Source organism: Rattus rattus, chromosome 8 (assembly GCF_011064425.1).
Source record: "Rattus rattus isolate New Zealand chromosome 8, Rrattus_CSIRO_v1, whole genome shotgun sequence".
In the NCBI taxonomy this organism is placed as follows: Eukaryota; Metazoa; Chordata; class Mammalia; order Rodentia; family Muridae; genus Rattus; species Rattus rattus.
This window is the reverse complement of record NC_046161.1, coordinates 98,639,855-98,663,859: the sequence shown is the minus strand read 5'-3', so window position 1 is coordinate 98,663,859 and position 24,005 is coordinate 98,639,855. Positions and strand designations below refer to the sequence as shown.

Here is a 24,005-nt window from a genome sequence, read left to right as displayed (position 1 = left end):
CTCACTCCACTTCAAGCTTGTGCTCTTCCGCCCCATCAGAGAAGCAGACCTTGATGCAAGGGATATCGGAGACCAGGAAACCAGCAGTGGCCCTTGTTTTCCTGCATAAAGGCTGCCTTCCGTGCCAGAGCCATGGGTTCAGAAGTCAGCGGCCAGATGACTAGCCAGGTCAGGGCTCTCTCCGCGAGCTTGAGAGTCAGTGGGCGGGGTCTCAGCACAGCTGGGGTCTGTCGCGGCGCTTTCCGGCTTCAGTGGTGGTGATGGCTCTGGTCCTGAGAATAGGTCTTGACAGTCAGGAAGTGGGCAGCGCTGCGGGGCACCGTGGCAGTCAGTTGTCTTTGTAAGAGGTCCAGGCTTGTTCTCGGGCCTCTCACGCATGGATGGCATTGGCTACGTCGGTAAACACCAGCCTACTGGGCCTCTGCAGTGGGCCCTGGGAAGGGAGAGTGCTCTGCAAGGGAGACAGGCAGGTGCATCAGAAACCTTGACCAAAGGCAGTCTCTGGTCCAGTCATTTCCATCTTCACTTCCTGGTGCCTGCTTTTGATTGGCACCAGCTATGCCTCGTGTCTAGAGTGCCCATCCACCAAGCTCAGTCTAGAAATATGATCTGGCTCAGAAGACCTCCCTCCCCCAAGCCCTTCCCAACTTGCCCTGTCACCTTGGCAGCACTTCCTATGGGCTTAGTATTGGATTAATTATGCATGTTTTTTTTTTTTTTTCTGTCAGCAGGAAGATCTGGTCTTCTTCCCTCCGAGGACAGGGTAAAACACAAGGGTGGACCAAGGACAGGCCCAAGCCTTACATGGAACCACGTTGAGGATTAGGGAAAGTGGTAGCAAGCGGTTTGGTTGCTTAGTGACTCTGACAGGATGAGGGCATGGGTGCCCACTCCCTTTGCATACAGGAGGTATGTTTGGCTTGGGCCTCCACTTCCCTGGATTGTCAGGGACTCAGATTCATCTGCCAACTCAGCTCAGCGGGGTCACTGCTGAAGAGTCTGATCTCACTCACAACCCACTCAGGTCTACGGACCCTCGTGGAGTAGAGAGACTAAGGGTATTTGCCCATCAATCTGCCTTTTAAGTTTTGTTAGTTTGTTTTTCTGCTTGCCCAGCTAGCACACGAGGGCTCACTGGGCAAGAATTAGGATTTCCAACTGTAGATGAGAAAACCGGGTTCTTAACTGGGCCTCCATGATCTACAGGCTATCAGAGCTGAGCCAGACTGAATCCCATAAAGCCCGGCTTTGCACATCAAGTCTGAGAGCCACGGAAGAACCTAGCAGTTTCTGAACTAATCTGAAGAGACCCACGTGCTCGAAAGTGCCACCTCTTCACCTGGCAGGTGCCAGCAAGATGCATGGAGAAAAGGATGGAGGGTGAGTGTAGGAGAAAGGGCAGCTCCAGGCTGGATGGGAAAATTAGCCAGTGCCCACCTTGCCCTGTGTGGCCTGCAGGGAGGCAGCAGCCTGCAGGGAGGCTGCATCTCGCCCGTGCTCCAGTAGTTCCTGCTCCAGTTCGTCTTGCTCCTCCGTGGGGTCAAAGTTGTACATAGGCATGAGCTGGTGGCGTAGCTTCTCCAGCCTAGGGGTAGGACAGAGGCTATTTGAGCTCTAGCCGCTAAGGGAGCCACACACCAAGTTTAAGGTGCCTAAGTCTTCCCTTAGGGTTCACTGACAGACATCTTTGAACCTCCAGTACCAATTTGACTCTCAGAGGGGTAGCCTTAGAATGAGCACGGAGCTATTCCTGGGTCTGGTGGGACCGTCACCCACAGGATCCACAGGGGTTACCTGGGCCAAGATCCTATTGCAATCCTGGGAGGTGGACATAGACCCGGGCAGAAGCAGAGATGGGGAGCCAGTGGCAGTCAACTTAGGACATCAGGACAAGGGTAACTGGGGTGGCCATGATCCTATCCGTCTTTCCTTTCCCCCCAATACCAGGGCTACACTTGTTTTCTCAGAATCTTCCGCCCTGCCTGCCTGTGTGTGAAAGTGGCCATCCCCAAACACGAGTGGGCAGAAGAGCCTTGATTCCCCGCCCTGCCTCCATGTCCCCCAACCCCCCAGAGAAAAGACTTAGTGCTGGGGCCTGTTTCTTCTTTCCCACTCACATCCCCTGGATCCCAGCCCAGCCCTTTCCACAGTTATAGCTTCAGGGCTGTCTGGGCAATTACCTCTTCTTCTTCCTGATGTATAAAACCTGCAAGAGAAGGAAGAGTGTCAGATGGTGAAGGAAGAAGGTCCCCATGAACCCAGCATGCCCTCATGGTAGGGGAGCTGTAGGGAATGAAGCATGGGAACCTGTGGGTCCCCATGTCCTCAGGGTCAGTCCCATCCCTTACAGACATCTTACATACATGGGTCATGCTCATCATCCCTGTTCTTCAATAAAGTCTGGCTAAGCAGCCCAGTCTTGCCTGGAACTCCCTAGGTAGTCCAGGCTGGCCTTGAACTCTCTCTCCATCTCCACCCTTCTACTTCATTCCGAGTGCTTGAATTACAGGTCTGCACAACCCCACCCAGCTCCTTTGATATCTTTTGATGCCAGGAGATCCCAGACTAAGTCTGGAGATTCAGAGATGGGGGCCAGGCATAGGAAAACGAGTTAGGCCTGTCTGGAATTGGCTGTTTCCGGCTCTCCAAATCCTGACTAACTGCCCACTCAGCATCTGCCTGGGACTCCTCAGTGCTGAAGGGGAAAGGGAATACTTCAGCATGTCTCCTGCCCTCAGTTCTCACCAAAGCCACTTACAGGTAAAAAGAGCAGCAGATCGACACTAGGCAGACATAGTACAGAAAGACTCTAGGCAATGTTCAGCACCCCTGAGCCCCCTGAGGATCGTCCCTCAGAGCCCTGCACCCCAGGGTCACCCCTCAGAGCCTTACACCATGAGCCCCAGGGTCACCCCTCAGAGCCCTGCACCATGAGCCCTAGGGTCACCCCTCAGAGCCCTGCACTCCTAAATCTCATGGTCACCCCTCAGAACCCTGCAACCCTGAATCCCAGAGTCACCCCTCAGAGCCCTGTACCCCTGAACCCTGGGGTAACCCCTCAGAGCCCCATACCCCTGAAACCAGGGTCACCCCTCAGAGCCTTGTACCCATGAGCCCCAGGGTCATTCCCCAGAGCCCTGCACCCCTGAACCCCAGGGTCACCCCTCAGAGCCCTGATGCTAGAGGAACCTAAGAAGGTCCTTCGGACCCTCCATCCCTTGTCAAGGCACAAAAGTAAAGGATTACAACCAAATCCTATCTTGACCCACAGGCAGGAGCAGGAAGCCTTGGAAGTAAGCACCAGAGAGAGGGAGTGGGAGATATTTGGGAGCCCGTGACGGGGCAGGGACTCCGGGGCTACTGCCACCATTTGCTCTTCCCCAAATTGGCGATTTTTAATTATCAAGACTATGACAGCCTGGATGAGTGGTGGTGGCACAAGCCTTTAATCTCAGCACTCAGGAGGCAAGGGTAGAGCTCTGAGTTTGAGGCCAGCCTGATCTACAATAGTGAGTTCCAAGACAGCCAGGGTTATAGAGTAAGACCCTGTCTCAACCACAAACAAAACAAACAAACAAACAAACAAACAAACAAACAAGAAACAACAAAAAATAATACAGCAGCTTCTGCTTAGGGAAAAAACACATCCTTGAGTTTGTCCTAAGACCCTGTGGTTCCCACAATCTCTGTAGCCCACTCACAGCTTTTTTTAAAAAAACTTTGTGTGTGTGTGTGTGTGTGTGTGTGTGTGTGTGTGTGTGTGTGTGCAGCCATCTTCAGATACACCAGAAGAGGGCATCAGATCTCATTACAGATGGTTGTGAGCCACCATGTGGCTGCTGGGATTTGAACTCAGGACCTCTGGAAGAGCAGTCAGTGCTCTTAACCACTGAGCCATACCTCCAGTCCCACTCAATAGCTTTAATCTGTTTGTTTAATTCCCAATCTGGCTCAGAGCTTTTCCTATGTGATCTCAAGTGGAAAAATACTGAAGTGTTTCTAGCTCATCTACCTGCTTCAGAGTGACCCCCTGCTGTCCTATGGGTAGAAACAACAGAAACTCAGGTCTCTGGGTCATCCCCAGCCCCCTCCCACCCTGAGCTCCAGCCACAGTACCCGAAGCGTGCTCCTTGGCCTCATGACTCTTGCTCCAAATGTCCTCCTCCCTCCCCTGTGGCCTGTGACTCAGGATAATCTACAGGAAAAACCAGATGAAAACGCAGTGCCTTTGCCCCGAGGCCCTTCCACCCCAGCCGGGGACAGGCTTCCCTTTCCTTTCCAAACCTCCCTGCCTCTCACTGTCCACCCCACATCTCCCAGGGAGCTTTCCTGCTCTGTCCTGGCCTGCACCAAGGCCTCTTCACGCTCCTGGATGAGGCATGAGGCTGGCACCGACTTCTCCATGCACCCATGGCATGGCTCAAGGCTGGCACAAGGGAGAAGGAAGAGGCATTCAGGGCACATGTCTAAAAGTCCCCTCTTCTCTGTGCCCTCCCATATCTTTGTCCCATCACCTTCTGCCTCTCTATCTTTGGTAGAAAGGTCATCCACTCTGGCCCGAATGTCCCTTGGGGACAAAGCAAAGCAGCCTTATCAAATTTCCAGGTCAGAATCTTTTGTTCAGAATCAAGACAGATTCTAAGTCATTTGCCCTGAGGTTAGGGTACCTCGAGCTGTTAGTCACCACATAGGTGCCAAGGGCAAGCACTAGCAGTTTGCCTTCCTCCTGCCCCAGGAAAGCTCTCCTTCCTGGCCTCCCTCTGCCTGTCACATACCCTAGCCCTACTTGCTGGCCAGCAGCTGTTCCCTGGCAGCTGTCCCAAGCCTGCAGAGCCCATATGGCAACCCTAGTTTAACACTGGCTCTAGCCAGGCCATGGATGACTTTCCCTGCCCGGCTTTTGTGTTTCTGTTGTTTGTTTTGCTTTGTGTGTCTCTGTGTATGCGCTGTTTGCTTGTTTGTTTTCTTTTAGTTCAGTGCTTAAGATTGAATTTAGGACTTTGTACTTGCTATGCATGCACTTGGCTACCGATCTGAATCATCACCACCCCTCACCCCCATCCAGCCCCGTTTGTCAGATCCACATGCTCCTGAGCTCAAGCGTAGCCATCATTGCTTGTAAAGGGCAATGGGCAGAATACCATTATTACCAGCCCCTCTGGGGGGCTTCAGGTGCACCTCATTTTTCTTAGTCTTAACTTTACGATCCCTAGTGGCTCTTTAGTGACACCCTCTGTGTCTGTCACTCTTGAAGGCTACCTCTGTTCTGATGGCTGCCTGACCCTGCCCTTTCGCATGACAATGAGTTCAGGCTCCTACCTGGAGTCTGAGCTCTAATGTTTCTCCCCAGCAGTCTCTGACCATCCAGCCCAGATTAAAGAACCCCTTGCCTATTAACCTAGTCTTCAACAGACACACAAGTCAGGACCCTGTCTCTTCCAGCCCTGTTGTATCCTAAGGGTGAAGGAAGGAGAGCCGGTATATAAATGAATGCGTAAATTAACTGCTAACAGCCTCCCACCCGGACTCTGCATCCCACACAGCATCCCAACTATCTCTGGCCTCTACTGCTATCGAGACCCCCACACTCCTCTGTTTCACTGCTCTGCCTGCTGCTCACAGAACCTCCTACCTGCTTCAAACATCTGCCTGTGTCTGGACCCCAACCCCAATCTTAAAAGTCCCAAACAGCATGTGTCATTCAGACTCATTTCTGGTTCTCCCAATTAGAATTGCTCATCTGGGCCCCAGTAAATAAATCTTAGCGGGGTAGGATAGGAGGGGGTTGCGTTATTATTCATAGACATTCTAATTCACTTGTTCTGTAAGTCTAAACACTAATCACCCTCCCCCAAAGGACAGCGTTCCAGACCTTCTCCAGCTTGCCCCGGCTCTCACCATGGCCACAGCCAGACCAATCACTGTGATGATCCCAAAAGACAGAAGCATGGTACCCACACCAGCTGCACCGCCTGCCATATCAGGCATTCTGGTGTCATTGAAGCTTGTGGTTTCGGGGCTGAGGGTGGCGGTCTCTGTGGTAGAGCCTTCGGTGGCAGGCTCCAAGTCAGGCTCAGTGGTGGGCAGGTGGCTGCTGAACCAGCTCTGAGTAGCTGGGACCCTGGAGTTCATGCTGATGCTGGGAGACAGCCAGTGCTCGGTCAACTTGCCCACTGATTTCTGACGCTAGGAGTGTCCAAGGCTGTCGTTCCCACCACGGTGACGACCACTGGCACAGCCAAATCCTTACCAGGAGACCCCTGCCTTTCTCGGTTCTAAAAAGACAAGAATAAAAGCAGGAGTTACAGCTAGGGGGCATGTCTGTGAGATCAAGTCCCTCTAGGATCTGAAGGCACCAAGGAAGTAAAGGTTTCAAGAGCTAAGTCAGGCAGAGCTAAGTTGCTCAAGGGGTAATAGGGCACAGGCTTCTGTAGGGACATAGGGACATGAGAGCAAAGCCCTGTCATCCCTGCACGATGACTACAGTGATCGCAATTGGAAGATAGGAGAAGATGCAGGCGGCCTGGAAGAAAAAGTCCACTCCTTGCACAATTATCTCTGTAACTGCTGCTTCCCCTACCCCTATCTTCTCACTCTGCATCCTACATCCCTCATTCTGCTTGGGAATCACCTGCCTAAGATTCAGAGAGACCTGGTATAGCCTCAGGCAAGTCACCCCTCTTCGCTCTGTCTAGTTTTTCTCAAAGTGGGAAATATGAAGAACAACCCCATGATGTTGTAGGGCTAACGGCATGTCAGAATGAACAAGTCCCCATGGGGGGCGGAACCTAGCCCAGCACAATGCCTGTCCACAAAGTCATCCGGTAAATGTTCCAAATCCCCATCACTACCACTGACAACCCAGGAGGAGTTGAGCACATCAGTCTCTGGACAGAGTTGGCTGTGAGACCCAGGCTGTGGTTGGGGCTAGGGTGGGGCTGGTGTGGAAACACCAAGAGGCAGGAAGGATAGGCTGAGCTAGATCCTCTGGCAAGGCAGTTGGCAGGGGTGGTCCAAGAAGTAAGGCACCGAGTTACATCTTCAGAGGCACTGATGGAATACCCACTTTGAAACACCTATTTCCCTCCTATTTTGGAAGCAGAGGATGGGAGATCACAGAGCTTCTGTGGGTCTTGGGTAAAGCGGGGTGGGAATGAGTCTTAGCCGTGCTGCAGAAGGGGCAGACCTAGAAAGAGAAAGGATTGATTACTAGCTTATGGCTACATATATGTTTCTCCGTGTGGCTCATAGGTGTACGCGGGATGCCTCCTCTTGCAGGTGTGCATATATGTGTGAGAAGTGTGCACATATCGTTCATGGTCCCTTAGGAAGGAGCAAAGCTGGCAGAGGATCATGCATGGAGTAGACGCATTCCCTTCTGTCCTCTCCAGCTTGGCTCAGCAAGAAGTCTCAGGTTCTCTTCTGGGCTCTGCCACTGATCCCAGCCATGACCTTGGACCAGACCCTTAATTTGCTCTGAGTCTGTTTATTACTGGCCAAAAAGGAGAGAAGCCATCCTGCCGACTATTTTCTTGGCCTGCCTCGGGGTCCAACGGGGAAGGGAAGAACAACCGGAGTACAAGTGGTGGGCACAGTGACCTCCAAGAAGATGAATGCCATCAGGTCTTATTTCCCCCTATCTCAATCCCCACACCCGCCTCCACGACCCTGTGATTCCTCCATTCCTGTGAAGCAGCCGATCTCAGCACTTACTTAATCCTCTCCGGGGCGCCGAGCTCAGTCTGAGAAGCTAAGGGTGGTAGCGACGGGCAGGAGGCGTGGGCGCGGGGAACACCCAGGCCCGGGCGTAGGGGGCGACAGGTCCGACTCAAGTAAGGTCCGCCTTGCGAGCGAGCAGGAATCAGCTAGTATTAGCCTGCGCCGGCTGACAACCTGAGCTGGGGTGGGCTGGGCCCGGACCACAGAGGGGGTGGGGCTGGGATGAGCAGCCTCGGGGGATCCCCAGGAGACGGAGTGCCTTGCCTCCCGGCCCTCTCCGCGCCCCCGGACCTTGATTGGCTGCCGCGCCTAAAGGCCGACCAGCATTGGCTCACTCGCCTGTCGCTCCGATATAGCTCCGCTCCCAGCGGGAGCTTGGAGCTGAAACCGGACAGCTAAAAGAGATTCTCTGAGAATACCTCTGACCCTGGTGGCCTGCCGGAAGTTGGGCAGTGGACCGTAGGTAGCCAGGCCCTTTCTGGGCCAGAATTCTGGCTCCCGGACAGCTCCACCCGCACTGGGGCAGACTCGTAAGCAAAAAATATAGGTACAGTGATTTGATAAGAGGACCACCAGACTTGGAGTATTTGAAACCTAAAACGAACTCAGTTTGATCTTCTATTGAGCTTATGACCTTGAGCAGCAAATTGCTTCTCTTCTTTTGTCTCAGTTTCCTGCCTTATAGGAACTCTGATGAAAGGGCGTTTTGGTAAATGACTCCAACTATGGGGAAGACTCTTCAGTGCAAAAATGCGTTGGGAACAGAATGGAATTATCTGCATGATAGCCCACCTATACCTCTCATAATAGCTTTCATTCACAGCAAAATTCATCTCAGAACAGAAGTACCAATTTCCTAAACCCCAGAGCTGTACCCCCCCCCAACCATTTAAAACTACCCCCACCCAGTCACCTAAACACTGTTGCCCAGGTTGGTCTTGAACCAAGGCAATTCTCCACCTCCTGGGTGCTTGGGTTTTAATGCTTAATTTTAAGTGTAAGGATGTTTTGTCTGCATACATATGTGTGCACTACATATGTGTCTGGTGCTCAAGGAAGCCAGAAGAGGGCACTGGATCCTCTGGTACAGGAGTTACAGACTGCTGTTAGCCTCCATGTAGGTGCTCAGAATTGAGCCTGGCTTCTCTGGAAAAGCAGCCAGTGCTCTTAACCAATGAAACAACGTTCTGGAACCCCTTGTACTGGGACTTATAGGTGTGAATCAGTACACACAATTCCCAGCCCCTCTCCCTTTTTACTCCAATATTTTATTTTATTTTATTTTTTGGAGCTGGGGACCGAACCCAGGGCCTTGCGCTTCCTAGGCAAGCGCTCTGCCACTGAGCTAAATCCCCAACCCCCAATATTTTATTTTTTGAAGTAGGGTTTCATGTAGCCCAGTCTGGCCATGAAAGATAAGCTTCTGGTTTCCATGCCTCCACCAGCTGAAAATTGGGACTTATTAGTGTGTGTTACCAAACCCCATTTATGGGCACCAAACCCAGAATTGTGTGAATCTGGATTGGTGAGCACATCAATTGAGCTACTACATAAACTATTATTCTTAAATATTTTATTTTATTTCTTAAAATTATGTGTATGAATGTTTGGATGGGTATGTGTACGTGGGTGCTTGGAACTGAATCCAGTTCTCTGCAAGAGCAATATGTGCTCCTCACCGCTGAGCCATCTCTTCAAGGTCCCTTCCCATCTTTTAAATTTTACTAAATTACTCAGGGTGTCTTTGAATTTATGATCCTCTTGCTTCAGCTCCTCCAGTAGCTGCGATTATGTGCCCGTACAACCAGGTCCTGTAAAATGTTATGAACATTATAAAAGATACAACTGAAGCCTAGAAGTTCTGGGCATTTACACAAAATTAAGCAACGAGCTGCCAACTGGATTCAAATCCAGTTCTCCAGTATTCGCTGTTTTGCTATCTGCTCCAAATTCTATGTGCGTGTGAGGTCAAGAGGGTCCTTAGATACTCAGTCCCTTTCCAAACAGAGACTGCCCTTAAACACTGAAATTCAACCACATGCTGCTAGAACCAGCTTACACACACACAATCTGGCTCTCAAACCCAGCACACGTGGGTGACACCCTCGCGGTTTGTTTTTTGCCCACACACAGCCCGAGCAGGATATGTAAACGTTTGCTTCAAGCAATCAACACAGGCTGGAGTCATATCTCGGCTGCGATCTTAAGGAAAACTAGTGGGCCTGGGACCCTACAGAGCACCTCTCACATCTCTGCACTTTCCCTTAGTGGGACTACAGGTGGCGGTCAGTTGATTTTCCTCAGCAACCCACAATCTTCAGAGGGGAATCTGGTCACTGTAGGAACCCTAGACCAGGGAAACGCGATTCACCGGAGCTCTTTCTCAACTGCACCGAGGCGGAAGCAAGGCGCTGAGGGAATGCACTGTAGGTAACGCACATCCGGGGGCCGACCCTGGGGCTATAATCTGGTACTGGTGTGTGGGCAGAGCAAACGTGCATGCCCTCTTGCAGGTATGCGCCAGGGGTGGAGAATCGGGGTGGGAATGAATGGGCCGCAACGTTGACTTTTGAGACAGGGATGGCCCTATCTCTCACATTCAGGGGTGGAGAGAGGGCGCGCTCATTTGAATCGTTGATAATGTCCTCGTGGATTTGGCTGTGTAAAGACTTCGAGATTTGGTTCCTTCCGGATCTGGGTACAGGTGGACCCAGTTGCTTCAGGAGTCTGGCAGAGCCGGATTTGTGTTCTGCCCGGGAAATTTTCTACCCGAGTTACCGTGAGCAAATTGCTTCAGGATGTGGCAGTTCGAAGGCTCTCAGCAAATGTTAGTTTGCACATTACTTAGTTTGGAAATAAAGGGGACCACAGATTTTAAGTTTTCAGATAACTTACTTATGCTAACTTAAATGTAACATTGTTGATTTCTTCAGCCTTCGATTTATGCCAATATCTGGGATTATGGGTTAAAATAGAGGAAAAGTTTCAGCTTCTAAACAATAATGATACGTACAGAATGCCACAAGCAAAACTCTCAAGCATGGCAATCTCCTTCCATCTATTAGAGTCCCTGATGTGCCCCTGGTATTCGTTGGTCAAGGCACCACTCACCAGAAAGCTGGTCTTATTTCTCCCACATTGTGAGCAACTGGAAGTCAGAAACAACGACTCACATTGGGGTCTGACCTAGATCTACCCTACTCCCAAACCTACACCTTGACTGTTAACAGGGACAGAGCTTTGCCAGGTCAACTTACTTCCTGTGAAATTAGCAAAACATTACTGGCCAAGACAAGAAGGAATCAGATAGGTGTTTGGGGATATGAATATAGTCTAGGAGGGGACAGACTAAGAGCACACCCTTTCCTGGCACATTTTGAATCTTTCCATATCCTTCTTTAGGGTGACAGCAACATCTTAGAAACAAAACGATGGAGAACTGGAACCCATGACTGATTCTTCTTCACCCAGCTCAGGGATCATTCCCAGCCCCTACCTCAGTGACTGATAGCACAAGAGAGACTCAGGAGCTTGGAAAACTTTCTCCAAGAATGAAGTTCTGGGGACAAATACTTTGGACCCTTCTATCTGGTCCCCGAGGAAGGAGGGGAGCCCCCCAGGGCTGGGCCTTTAACTCATGGAAGACTTATTCATCTCCAGCTGGGCTGTCGAGTGCCACAGGGATAGTCAACCACTGGACACGGGTCTTTGAGGAAAGAGGCATCCCAGAGGCCCGGGAATCCAGTGAGTACATCGTGGCTCATGTCCTTGGAGCCAAAACAGTTAAGTGTAATGTTAGGGGGGACAGGGAGAGGGAGGAGGGTGGTTTCTGAGGAACAGATAGTAATTAATAATAATTATTATTAATTTCATTTTATTTTAATTTTCGCCTCAGTAAGGCTGCTTGAGACTGGTGGAATTTTGCTGAACGAATGTTTTAGGCAGAGATGTATTCACTTATCCAACAGAGCACTGCAGTGTGTTCCAGGCACTGCGAGTTCCGGGCTGATTAAGTGGCTAGGGTTGGGTTGACAGACATTGTCCACACGAGAAACCTGGGTATGTGTCCCTCGACCAGGGGAACCAGCCACTCACATTCTCCATGGGGATAGTTTCAGAGCCTGAGACCAGCACTTTGGACCAAGCCACTGACCCCTCAACAGCTGGAGTGCATCCAGGAGCTGTGTAGCCATAGGTTACAGAGGTAAGCACCCATGGATAGATCTGAGGACTCTATAGAGATCTGTCCTTCGCCAGTTCCACCAAATTATGGTCGGGGAGGAGTAGAGTGTCTAAGGACTAGGGGTCTGTTGGGATAAGGAAGTAGCAAGATGGGGACTGGTGTTGTAAATGGAAAGAAGGAAGGCCTAGACTGTTTGTCTGAGGGTATTGCTGTCAGGACCGTGCCCGATAGCCTTAGCTACAGTAGTTCTCAGTTCAGCTCTGGCCCTATTAATCCTGGTTCTGGTACTGATGACTCCCTGGATACTCCTCCTGCAGGATGCCGGTGCAGTATATCCTTGGGGAGTGGGACTTTCAGGGGCTCAGTCTGAAGATGGCACCCCCAGTGTTCATTCCTCGGCCAGAGACAGAAGTGAGTATCATTAGGACAGAATGGAGTTGAGAAAAGGTGCAAAGCATCTGTCCTTGCCCCAGACTTCCTCCAGGGGGTGCTGGGGCCCCATGACTGCCATCCACAGCACCCTTTCATACATATGTCCTCTTGCTGGCTATGTTGGCTTAGGATTGAGGACCCTTTTTACCCCCTCCGTTTGACTGTCTTTACATTCCAAGCCTCCACTCCAGCCTCAGTGATCAGAAGTGACATAGAGTGCTCCAAGTATTGCTGTCCCACTCAGTGTATTGTGTTCATTGGGAGCTATCCTATAGGCCCATGGCAGACTCAACCCATGGGAAATAAATGGCCTTCAGCAACATAGAGGGGTCTGAGAGAAGTAGGGAGGGCTCTGCTGGAGGCCTGGTTTGAGCAACGTGATCTTACAGGTGGCTGCTGCCTACTCTGGACTCAGATGGACTGTTAGGGCATGCTCTCTGTGACCTGGGGGTCTGCACAAGTCCATTGTCTGGTCAGGTGATACTTGTGTCAGCCCTTCAGATGACTAAGACTGGCAGTCGTGTGGTCCATGCATGCTGCCCCTTGGGGACACACCCCAATCTGCGAGAGAGGTTTCTCTGTTTTTCTTGGATTTCCCCTGACTTTGTTTATGGCAGAGCTAGAAGTTAGAGAAGGGACTCTAAGGTGAAGTGGGGTTGCATTAGGGGATGCTGAGAAAAATCAGAGGGCACTGGACTCTGAAAAAGATTGATTTCTAGAAAGATATCCTGGCACGTAAACACTCTTGGGAAAAGTCTGTCCCCTTCTACCTTTATGGAAATCCCTTGATCATGAACCCTCTGATCTGTCAGGAGAGATGGCTCAGTGGTTAGGAGCACTGGCTGCCCTACCAGAGGACCTAGGTTTAATTCTCAGAACCCACACAGAGTTTTACAACCATTTCTAACCACAGTCCCATGGGATCTTGACACCCTCTTTTGGCCTTTCTGGGCATCGCTTGCACATACATACATACAGGCAAAATACTATACACACATTAAAAAAAAAAAAAAAAACAAATCTGTCGATCACCTGGTTTACCCGTTGCCGTGTGGCAGGACTGGGAGAAGTCCTAGGGTTGTCAAGGAAGGGGCACAAGCAGCACATGAACTTTCTGACTCTATCCTATTTAGAACTGGCATGACCTGGGCTGGGGTACAGATACTCCAGACATGATGTGGTCCGTCATCTTCAGGCTTTGGGGGGATTGCCCAGTATGACACCTGGCCAGGGAATCACTGGCCATCCTTGGAGACTGTATGGTTCAGAGCATAGAGGGACAGCTGTCATGGTGACCTCTGCATCCCCTCGGAGCTAACCTGGTACGTGCTGTGTGTTTTTGGATTCTGAGTGTGGGGCTTTCAGCTCCTGTGTGACCCACCCACTCGAGGTGGGTCTGGGCCAGGAAGACGCCGTTGCTGCTGGAGCAGGGGGAGTGAGGATGCTGTGGTTGGCTGGGAGGCGAGGTCTGCCTCACTGTACAGACATTTCTGAGAACTCCTCAGGTTTGCCCCCATGGGAAGCCACATCAGACGGGGGTGCTTTACTAAGAAATCAAGAGGACGTGGCCTGTGGTCGGGAGTGGAGAGAAGGGGCACAGGGGAGGAGGGGCTCACGGAGTCTGTAGTCTCTGTCCGTCAAAGGGAGGGTTTGGATGGTGGGTGTGAAAGTCTGAAATGCAAAATTGCAAGTGGCTTGTGGCCTGAGGAGTTTGGTTTTCCCTAGAGGGTGAGAGGGTGGTAAAGTCTCCGGGGTGGCAGTCTGTACAGTGGGGAACCCACCGTCGGGGGTGCGAGCTATTCCATCCGCATCTGGTGCTGTGTGACTGTGGGCTGGGAGAGGCTCAGTCTATAGTTGTTTTAGGGAGGCAGTATGCCTGACTAGGGCCAGCCCCCCAGGGATAGGATGGATCCTAACTAGGGTGTGCTTTACCCTTGTATCCTGCTGAGACCTCAGGGCTACCTCTGTAGGAATTGTGCAGTCCCATTCGGAGCAGTGGCCCCAGGCAAAACCACCAACTGCCCGTTCCCTGTCTCTGTCCTATGTTTCTCTCCTGTCATACCATGTTTTGAATTCTTGCCGGATTCAGTTGGAACAGATGACCTGGGACTGTGGCTGGCTTGGCTAAGAGCCAACGGCTTTAGGTAGAAGAAAGATCTTCACTGTATAAGAAAGAACTTTCTAGATTTCCTGGATGTGGTCTCAACATAGGTAGTTCCCACGTAGTCACCAGATGGTCCTCCAATTAAATGAGCTTCCCATGGTCTCTGTGGTAAAAGGAAAGGAAGAAGCCACTGTCTCTCAGCCTCACACCCTGCCCCAGAGGGCCATTTACATAGACGGTGTGTGAGTGTGTGTGTCTGAGGTCAGGGATGCCTCTGTGAGGTGGCTAGCCAGTGTGGGCTGGCTGAGGGGTCATCCTCCAGCCAGAGTGGGCCATTTGTGGCCAGGAAACCCATAGAAACTTAGTCACAGCCCTAGATTGAGAGTTCTTCGCTGGTCATAAGCCCAGCTTGCTGCACACACCCCAGTGTTTCCCACCTACACCTGGCTCAGGACCGAATCAAGTTTTCTCACCTATGAGCAGTAGCTCTTTAGTACAGAAGGGGCTTGAAACAGGGAGGGCCGGTCCAGCTCTTCAGCTTCTGTCTGCCTGGGACTTGTTTCCTCTGGTGTGAATAAGCATCACCACTGAGATTGGGGTCCTAGAAGGACAAATACTTTTTTGAACTCAGCAGGATAGACTTCAAAGAAAAATAGGCTTGGGTGATCTGATACTGTTTGCTCCCCTGGGCCTGGCTGGCCAGTCAAGCCCAAGATCTTCTTATGATTTAATATGACGAGAGGCATATTAAATGATCTTCAAGTCAGGTTAGAGATCCTTGGGTTGTAGAGAGGCAACTGGTCTCGCAGAAATGAAGATGTTCTAAAGAGACAGCTGTGTCCCTCAATTTATCAGTCTGTTGAAGCAAGGGACCCCAAAGAAGTAGGAATGTCCTGAGGAATCTCATGCACTAGTCAGAGGGAGAGCTTGTCTCTCGCCAAGAGAGACACAGTAGTTCTAATCACTTGTCAGACCACCCAACAGGATGAAAAGACTGAAACCCAGACAGTGGTGGGTCAGTGTGGGCAGGACCACTCCTTGGCCTGCACTGCTCAGATGTGCACATTCTCGCCTGCCTCTTCAATTTTGATCTCCCTTCAGGATCTGAAAACAGACTCGAAGGGTTTGTGGATCTCTTTGTCCTTCCTGTTTGTGGATCTCTTTGTCCTTCCTCCCAGTGTGGCCATGTTGAATACCACCCCCCTTCTGCTTTCTACTTTTTTTTTTCTTTTTTCTTTTTTTTGGAGCTGGGGACTGAACCCAGGGCCTTGTGCTTGCTAGGCAAGCGCCCTACCACTGAGCTAAATCCCCAACCCCTGCTTTCTACTTCTACTCTGGCTCTTTTTGTTGACTTATTGAGGATGGGTATCTAGGTTTGATTTGGGGCACAGTTTGTAACCTCCAGGCCTGATAACAGAGATACCTCACAGGGGCACACTTCTTCAAAGTGTGTTTCACACACCACTTCCCTCCCAGTTCCCTGAGCCTTGAAGGGGCCCTCTGCTCACATCCGAGGCACAGGGGGTTGTCTTTGAGAAGAGACCACGCTGCCCTTCCCTGCTGCACGTTTAGATCCCCTGCTCTACTCAGGGAAAAACATTTCAGCTCTGGGGCAGCAGCAGCCGCCAGCCTTCACTTCTAGCTCACCCTGTGTCGATGACCGTGTGTAGCCTGCATGAGCAGCAGACTCCAGCTCTTTCACATCCATGCTGATGGTATCTAAAAGTGTCCCCCTGCTGCAGTGGTGGGTACCGTCCAGACAGGCTCTTACCACACTGTGCCCCTCCACCATGTTCTGTTCGTGGCACATCCACCAGCAAGACTTGGGCAGGGCTATCTCCCTGCCCTGTTAAGAGAGTAGCTTGTCCTTTTGGCCTAGGAATCTCCAGGGAAATTCTCACACTCGGCTCTGTGAGAAAGCTCAGGACACACAGCCACCTCTGCTTTATTTATTTTTTTCCGCATGGTACCGGGGTGGAACCCAGGGTCTTACACATGCTAGGCAGTGCTCTACATCTGAGCTATATCCTCAACTCCAAGCCTGGTTCTTGACCACTGGGAACCACAGTTCAGGCTCCAGGTAGGGCCTTGACCCTTGAGTCTATATGAGCCAGTGGTGATGACCTCACAGATTAATATAGACCAGACATAGGGAGACTGGGTGTCAAATATGGCTCTCAGCATTTCCGTGAGTATAAAAATGGGAAAATGTCTGGAAGTGCACAGCTGGGATTTACTGTGCATGTATGCTGTGCATGTATGCTGAGCATGTATTCTGTGCACAGATACTGTGCACGTGTGCTGCAGGTGATGGTTCAAGTATGTGATTCTGATACATCTCTTCTATGTTCCTGAGAGGAGAACTTGGTTTCGAAAATGTGTAAACTGAGGCATGGGAGGGGTTGGGGATTTAGCTCAGTGGTAGAGCGCTTGCCTAGGAAGCACAAGGCCCTGGGTTCAGTCCCCAGCTCAAAAAAAAAAAAAAAGAACCAAAAAAAAAAAAAAAAAACTGAGGCATGGAGGGGCAGAATGACTCACCGAGGGTCCTTGCTGACGTGAAGATCAGTTTAGCCTTGGCTATCCCCCACCGTTCTTCAGTAGGAGCCAGCTGCCTAGACTTCCTTGTAAAGGTTCCTCAGGAAAAAAGATGGCAGCTAGTCTGATCCAGACCCTTTGCCTTCCAGGAACTGGTCGAATGGGTTTTAGAGGAAGTGGCCCAGAGGCCCCCTGCAGTGAGAGCCCAAGATGGTCCCCTCATTCTGGAGGTGGGCTGTGGATCAGGAGCCATTGCTCTCAGCCTGTTGAGCCAGCTCCCTAAGGTAGGCCGTCTCTGCATCCCCCTGCCATGCCTTTAGCCACTGAGATAGTCGCTCACTGTCCTTTCTGGTATCCCTTCCCCCACATCCCTGTGTAAGAAGCATTGAGGGAAAGTGGCCATATAAGGACGTGTGCCCAGCCCAGCATGGTCACAGCCTCTAACTTCCATCCCTGTCTGTCTGGCTAAAGGAACCATAGGAAAAATTTGTTACATGTTTCTTTCCTCTTGAGAGCTGAGAGAAGATTCTTAGATGGGCATCTCCCAGAGCGCCACCTCTCTTCCTTTGTTCTTGGGGCAGACTCAAGTCATTGCTGTGGATAAGGAAGAAGCTGCAGTGAGTCTGACCCTTGAGAATGCTCAGAGGTACGTGAGCTGGGATGTCCAGAAGGCCAGCACTGGGGAGTTGAACTCTGGGAGTGTCTGACTTCACCCTTGAGGGAGAGCTGCCGTGAGGGAGGCCTGGCAGTGGTTTGTGAGTGGATGGACTGTAAACAGTGGCTATTGCTGATCCAAGAAGGACTTCCTTTCCCTCTGTTCTTGTAGCCAAGGCTCGTACCCTATGCTCACCACCATCTCCCCATCTCTCTAGGCTTCAGCTGCAGGACAGGATTCGGATTATCCACCTTGATATAACCTCAGGTACATCTCCTGTACATCTTGGAATGGGGTGCTGCTGGTGGGTGAGACATTACAGAAATGTGGGCCATCTCACACCAACCCTTGCTGGGCTTGCTGAGGACTGACAAGGTACTATTGCTTCCTTTGCTGACCTGACCCTGGCCTGTGAAGGGACTAGCCATGAGGCTTCGCTTCTCTTCTCTTTTCTTCTCTTTTCTTCTCTTCTCTTCTCTCCTCTTCTTTTCTATCTGTCTGTCTTCCTTTCTTTTATTTGTTTTTTGTTTTGTTTTTCTTTTTGTTTTTTGAGACAGAGTTTCTCTGTGTAGCCCTGGCCGTCCTGGAACTTACTCTGTAGACCAAGCTGGCCTTGACTCAGAGATCCACCTGCCTCTACCTTCCCAGTGCTGGGATTTAAGGCCTGCACCACCACTGCTCAGTCACAAGGTCTTCTGGATCCCCTATACCTGATAAACTTAACTAGGATTTGTTTACTGAGAAGAGGTAAACAGGTGTTCAAAGGAAAGCAGTTGGGAGCCAAGTATGGTGACTTATACCTGTAATCTTAGCAGTGATGAGGCAGGAGGATTCCTGTGAATTCAAGATCTGTCTGGGGAATGTGGTGACTCCTAGACCAGCATAGGATGTAAAGCAAAACATCTCAAAAACAAACAAACAAACAAACAAACAAACAAACAAAGGAAACAACAACAACAACACTGCACATGTGACCTCCCTGCCCCCCTGGCCTGGACAAGCAGGCCCAGCAGTGCCTGGTGCCTGCAGGCATTGTGGTGTCTTCAGGTTTCCAGCTCCAGTTCTGATTCTTTTGTTATCCGAGGAGTCCCCAAGCTCTCTGAGTATTGGACACTGGCTTTAGCATCTGGTACAGGTGGGACCCAGAAGCAGCCATTAGGGGTTGTGAGGGCATCAGGCCTGCCCTCCCTGTGCATTCAGACTATATCGGTTATAAAGCTAAGAATGGCAAGGCCAGGGACCACAGAGCTGAGGCACCTGCCTTTGCCTTTGTAATCAGGGAGGGCTTACTGGAGGTGGCACTTGAATGTGGCTTAATCAGGAGGCCTTGACAGGGAGGAGAGAGAACATAGATATTGTAGGTGAACATCTACAAGTCAGATCATGTCCACTCCCAGCCAGCCTGCTGACTGGCTCGAGTCTGGCTTATCAGGTCTAAAGAGAGTTTTGGAGAGAGGGACTACCTAAGGGACAAGGTGGCAAATGGAGCTGCCAACTTTCACAGCTTATGCATGTGTCCTCTTCTTTGCCCACAGAGGGGTGCTGCACACACCTCTTACCCTGGGGCCCCATGGACTTGGTGGTGAGCAACCCTCCCTACATCTTCCGCAAGGACTTGGAACAGCTGGCTCCCGAGATCCGCAGGTACAGGGCAGGTGAAACAGCAGAGACGCGCTAGCAGGATTGGTTGGGGCTGGAGGTCTTCCATCTGGAGAAGACTGCAGTGTAGGTCAGCAGTGTTGAGAGGTGCACTTCAGACTCTGCAGCCTCCCTGGGGAAGGTGTCGCCTTTGCACTCTGACCCTTGAAGGCCCCTCGCCTCTCTGAGCCTCCGTTTCCCACTTTGAAAGAGGAGGGAGTGGTAGTGCTTGTGGGACTGTGGTGAGGACTTAGCGTTGGGCATAGTGGGGCCTGTAGAAGGTGCTCACCGGGGTGTGTCATTCTGCACAAGACCAAGGCCAGAGAGGGAAGACGCCTGTTAAAGGTCCCTCGAGGGCTTGGTGGGAAAGCCAGCACTGGAGCCTACTCTGGCTGTGGGAAGCCGTCCTGTGTTCGCATGGATGGAAAACCCAGTGTAACCGCCTATCTACATGAGCATGGGTAGTATGGGTCAGGAGCTGCCCTCTTTTTCCTGGGCTCAGACCAAGAGCAGGGGCTGCCTTTTGTGAGAGCCTCATGCCCCAAGGGCTTTGTCAGTGGGACTCAGTGAGTCCATTCAGCCCTGCTCTGTGAGGTGCTATCTGCATGAAACATGAGGGACCACTTGCTGATGGATCTCAGCTCACCTCTCAACCCAGAGTCTAAGTCCCACAGGGCCCTTGTGAAGGCCTGCCTGGCTTCACAACACTTTCCACACCCCTCCCCCAGCCGCTCACCTTCCACTGTTTTCCCGTTTAGTTACGAAGATCTGGTGGCACTGGATGGTGGTGACGAAGGCATGGACATCATCACCCACATCTTGACCTTGGCACCCTGGCTCTTGAATGCCTCTGGGTATGGACACCAGCCCTCTCCACCTCCATTGTGTAATTGACGTGACTTGGCAGTCATTGTGCCCAGGCCTCTATCAGGCCAGACAACCTGCCTTGTTGAGCTGAACCATTTCTTCTTCATGTAGAAGCATCTTTTTAGAAGTGGACCCAAGACACCCAGAGCTTATCAGCAGTTGGCTTCAGAGCCAGCCTGACCTGCACCTTAGTCTTGTGGGTGTCCGTGAAGACTTCTGCGGGAGGTAAGGCCATTCTCATAGCCATATTGCCTCTGTGTGCTCTCACAGCTCCCACCACATTGCATTCCTCAGAGCTTAGATGCTACCCAGATACTCATCCTGTCTCCTCAGGCCCCGGTTCCTGCATGTCCAGAAGTCTGCACCATAGTGTGGCTACTCTGTGAACACCTGGCCAGGATTCTAGCCTGCTGGGTGCCTGACTCACCCTGCATGGAGTGCTGCCCAGGGGGAGGTGTACAACGCTTTCCTGAACCCCTGGCACGGCCCATGGTTCTGTGATTCCCCATCATGGATATTTCTAGGAGACTCAGAAACACGGATGGAGTGTTCTTCTGGGTCAGCAAAGAACAGAGACTCAACAGCTGGGTTTCCAGCCGAGCTCTGTCACCTCAGTGTAGCAGGCTACTTGGTATTCCTCTTGGTGAAATTGCTGTGTAGATGTTGGGAAGTGTGGCAAGTAAGGTATTGAGAGAGCAATAAATGGTGAACCAGTATTTTGTTATTAACATTTATGGGCCCTTGTTCCCCATGTAGGACTAGGTCTGAGAGCCTTCCCCCTACTGCAACAAGTCAAGCAGACTGGTGTAAGGATACCATGTGATGGGGATGGGGGATGGGGAGGTCATCCCGGCCTTGGACCCCATAGGGCTTACACAGAATAGCTCACTCTGGTTAACATCATCTACCTCCAGCCTGGGAATGCCTTCATACTCTTTCTTGACTGGGGCTTAGGCTGAACGTGGGGACCATATCTGAGGATGAGGATGGGGCTGAGGGTCTCTGACACATGATCATGGGATTGCATACCTATACTCATGTAAGTTTAGGTTTGAGACAGTAGGGTAGAAAAAAACCCCACAGGACTTTTGTTTGCTTTTATTGATCATCCTTTCCAAATGTGGAAATTCAAATTCGGGGTTCAAATAGCCCACGTATGTCTCCCTGGTTGGTGCACCCAACCATGTCTGGGCACTGAATTGTACCTTCACTCCAGCTCTGGGCAGATTGCCAGCTTCCAGGAGACCCAAAGACCAGCCTGTCAGTAGCCGCAACAGGAAGCCTGTCCAGTTGGTGAGTGTGGATACCAGACTGCATCTGGTGGTTCATAGGTGTGTTGGAGACTATGCCCCAGCACTTTCCAGGGCCTGACCTAAGGTGCAACCGCCAGAGGCAGTGTGCTCGGATAGGCAACAGCTCTGCCAGAGCCAAGACAGCCGAGCTCCAGAGCAGAGTCTTGCAGTTGGACCTCATGAGTCCAACTTCTATGAGAAGCTGATTCCTCAGCGTCCAGGGCCAGTGCAGGAAATAGCCTCATTCTAGATCACAAAGTGGAACATGCATGCTGGTATCTGAATGCCCAGAGGAGGGTCAAGGGGGCAAATCCTGCCTAAGGTCCCACGGTACAAGATAGCTAGGTTGATAAAGGAAGCTAGGTCCTTACCTTCTGGGAGTCTATTTCTGGACTCATCTGGTGTAAGCAATGTCTGCTGCTGTGGTTGAGGGGTGTTATTTGTGCTGGCAGAGATCACACTGAAGGTCTCAGAGCCCCAGGATATGGCCCTAGTGACCTGGACATATGGCCCTATGTCCAGCTTTACATATGTATGTGGCCTTCAAGCTGCCTCTGTCTTCCTTTGAAAGAAGGAGCCTGGTCTTTTGTTCATGACTGTTCCAGAAAGAACCTAGGAAGATAACAGGGTGCAAGCAGAGTAAGGCTCCTCACCTCCTAAGCCTCCGATGCCATTTGAACTTTGCTTGCCCAAGCTTGTATGAATATTGCCTCCTCTCTTGCCTTTGCCCTTTGGCTCTGACTCTCTGCAGACATCTCAGGCAGCTGCTCTGACCTCACAGCAGTCTGTCGCCCTCTTCTCTCACTGCGTGGGTTGCCCTTAGTGCTGATTCCCTGACAGCTTTCCCTCCTGGCCTCAGGCCTGCTCCATGGGGAGCTCGCGGGTCTGACACCCAAGAGAGAACAATGGTGGGGAGTGGAACAGGAGCCACCCTGGGGACAACTTCCTTCCCAGAAAAATGTGGGGCTTGACTCCACCGGGATAAAAGTCCAAGCCAAGTAGAATGGCCAGGCAGGCCTCCAGACTGTAGCTACCAGCTTAATTTGACTAGACATTGCATTGCTACGCTGGAGCCATACCAACCCAGGTTTAGATTTGAGTCTGTCCCTTACCAAGGTGTGACCTTGGGTAGATGACTTTGTTTTATTCAGCTTTGGCCTCCAAACCTTCAGAACTGTAGAGAGTGGCGGTGAGATCTTCTTGGTGCATTGTGGGTGTTTCTGCTACCTTGAGGACAGAGAGGGAAGGCCCTGTACCCTGCCGGATCAGCTCAGCACCCACATGAAACAGGCAGAGATACTCAGCAAGGGGAAGATGGCAGGTTTCAGTCCTGGGCTCTGGTGACTGCCCTCTGGAGATGGAGCTGCCAGGAGCAGCCTCCTCCGCCCCTCAGTGATTATCCTCACTAGGGCCTGAGTACGCGAGGCCCAAGCCATGGCAGCCAGTTGCTCCACTCTCAGAAAGCCAGGCTCCGTGCCATGCCTTCCCCTTTGTCCTGTTATCAGTCAGAAGCTTAGCACAAGGAAGCCTTTGGAAGCCAGTGCAGGAGGACGTGGTGTACACTGTGCAGTCCAGGCTCTGTCCTCTCCAGCAGGTGGAGAAAGTATGGTCTCACCTCACAAGTGGATGCTTTCTGTAGCTCCCTGTGAGTTATTCCACGAGGACTATTCAGCTACCTTATAAAATGTGTCCCTAGCTCCAAATATACTCTTTTCTGCATGCTCATTTCCATGGACCCCAGGCAGCTTCCCGATCCCTGTTCTAAACCTTCACTGGATTCCTAGCACCTTAGTCTGCTCTCTGTGAGAGTACTGTCAGAAGAGGCAAGGTGAAGACAGCTCTGGGAAGGGCCCCAGGATGCCCCTCCTTTGGCCCCATAAGTGAGCTGCTGTCAGGACACAGGGTTCTACCACTGACAAGTCTGAACTGCTGGACTGAAGCGGGAAGCCCTTTAATCCCTGCGGCCTGTCCTGTCTTCTCCCTAGCCACCTTCAGATTCTTTTCTTCCCTGGACCTCCGCTACCCTGCAGTACCCTCTCCTAAGCACCTTCCCCCGGCCACAGCAGGGCATCCATCTGGAGTAAGGCTCTTGCCCACCAAACTAACCCATGTCATACCTGCTGAATTCCAGCACACCTGCCATGACTCTCTTCTAGCCTTCCCTACCCTTATCTCTGTCAGTGCCCTACCTATGTATCTGTGCCCTGAATTTGGAAAGCTTCCCGTCTCATTCTGGGAACTCCTATAAGAGTGGCACACTCAGGTTCAACAAATGTCCACCAATAAACTGACGGGATATCCATTTTCTAGACTTGAGGCTAGAACTTCCTGAGTGGCCCCCCATCTGACCTGACAACAGCGCTCACATACTCCAGTCAGCAGAGAGAGGAAGCCGTGAGGTCTGGCCTCCTGCCTGAGCCAGGCAGCTGTTCAAGCTGAGCCATAATCTCTTTGAGGCCCAAGTGCACCTGATCCCCGCCCTGCAGCCATGCCAGGAGGACAAGCTGTACTTGGCAGCAGCCGGAGCAGGCGCCAGATTTCCTGGAGCTCTTGGCCTTAAGCAGCCCCCAGTCAAGGTGG

The 24,005-nt window shown here is 51.4% G+C and overlaps 2 protein-coding genes across 2 annotated transcripts; one reads left to right on the top strand and one right to left on the bottom strand.

The window, feature by feature from the left end:
• Positions 1–335: 335 nt before the first annotated feature.
• Positions 336–8,026, bottom strand: C8H3orf18 (chromosome 8 C3orf18 homolog). Its single transcript, XM_032910517.1, has 5 exons — positions 7,714–8,026; positions 5,899–7,186; positions 2,181–2,206; positions 1,438–1,585; positions 336–451 (listed from the first exon to the last, which is right to left on the bottom strand). The coding sequence occupies exons 2-5, from the start codon at positions 6,130–6,132 to the stop codon at positions 371–373; spliced, it is 489 nt and encodes a 162-aa protein (XP_032766408.1). The 5' UTR covers positions 6,133–7,186; positions 7,714–8,026; the 3' UTR covers positions 336–370.
• Positions 8,027–10,160: 2,134 nt separating this feature from the next.
• Positions 10,161–20,849, top strand: Hemk1 (HemK methyltransferase family member 1). The gene is made up of 11 exons (XM_032910687.1): positions 10,161–10,232; positions 11,122–11,501; positions 11,832–11,923; positions 12,220–12,313; positions 17,123–17,257; positions 17,555–17,619; positions 17,846–17,895; positions 19,164–19,272; positions 20,025–20,120; positions 20,245–20,358; positions 20,467–20,849. Exons 2-11 carry the CDS (start codon positions 11,271–11,273, stop codon positions 20,501–20,503), a joined length of 1,023 nt encoding a protein of 340 aa, XP_032766578.1. The 5' UTR covers positions 10,161–10,232; positions 11,122–11,270; the 3' UTR covers positions 20,504–20,849.
• The last annotated feature ends 3,156 nt before the right edge of the window (positions 20,850–24,005 follow it).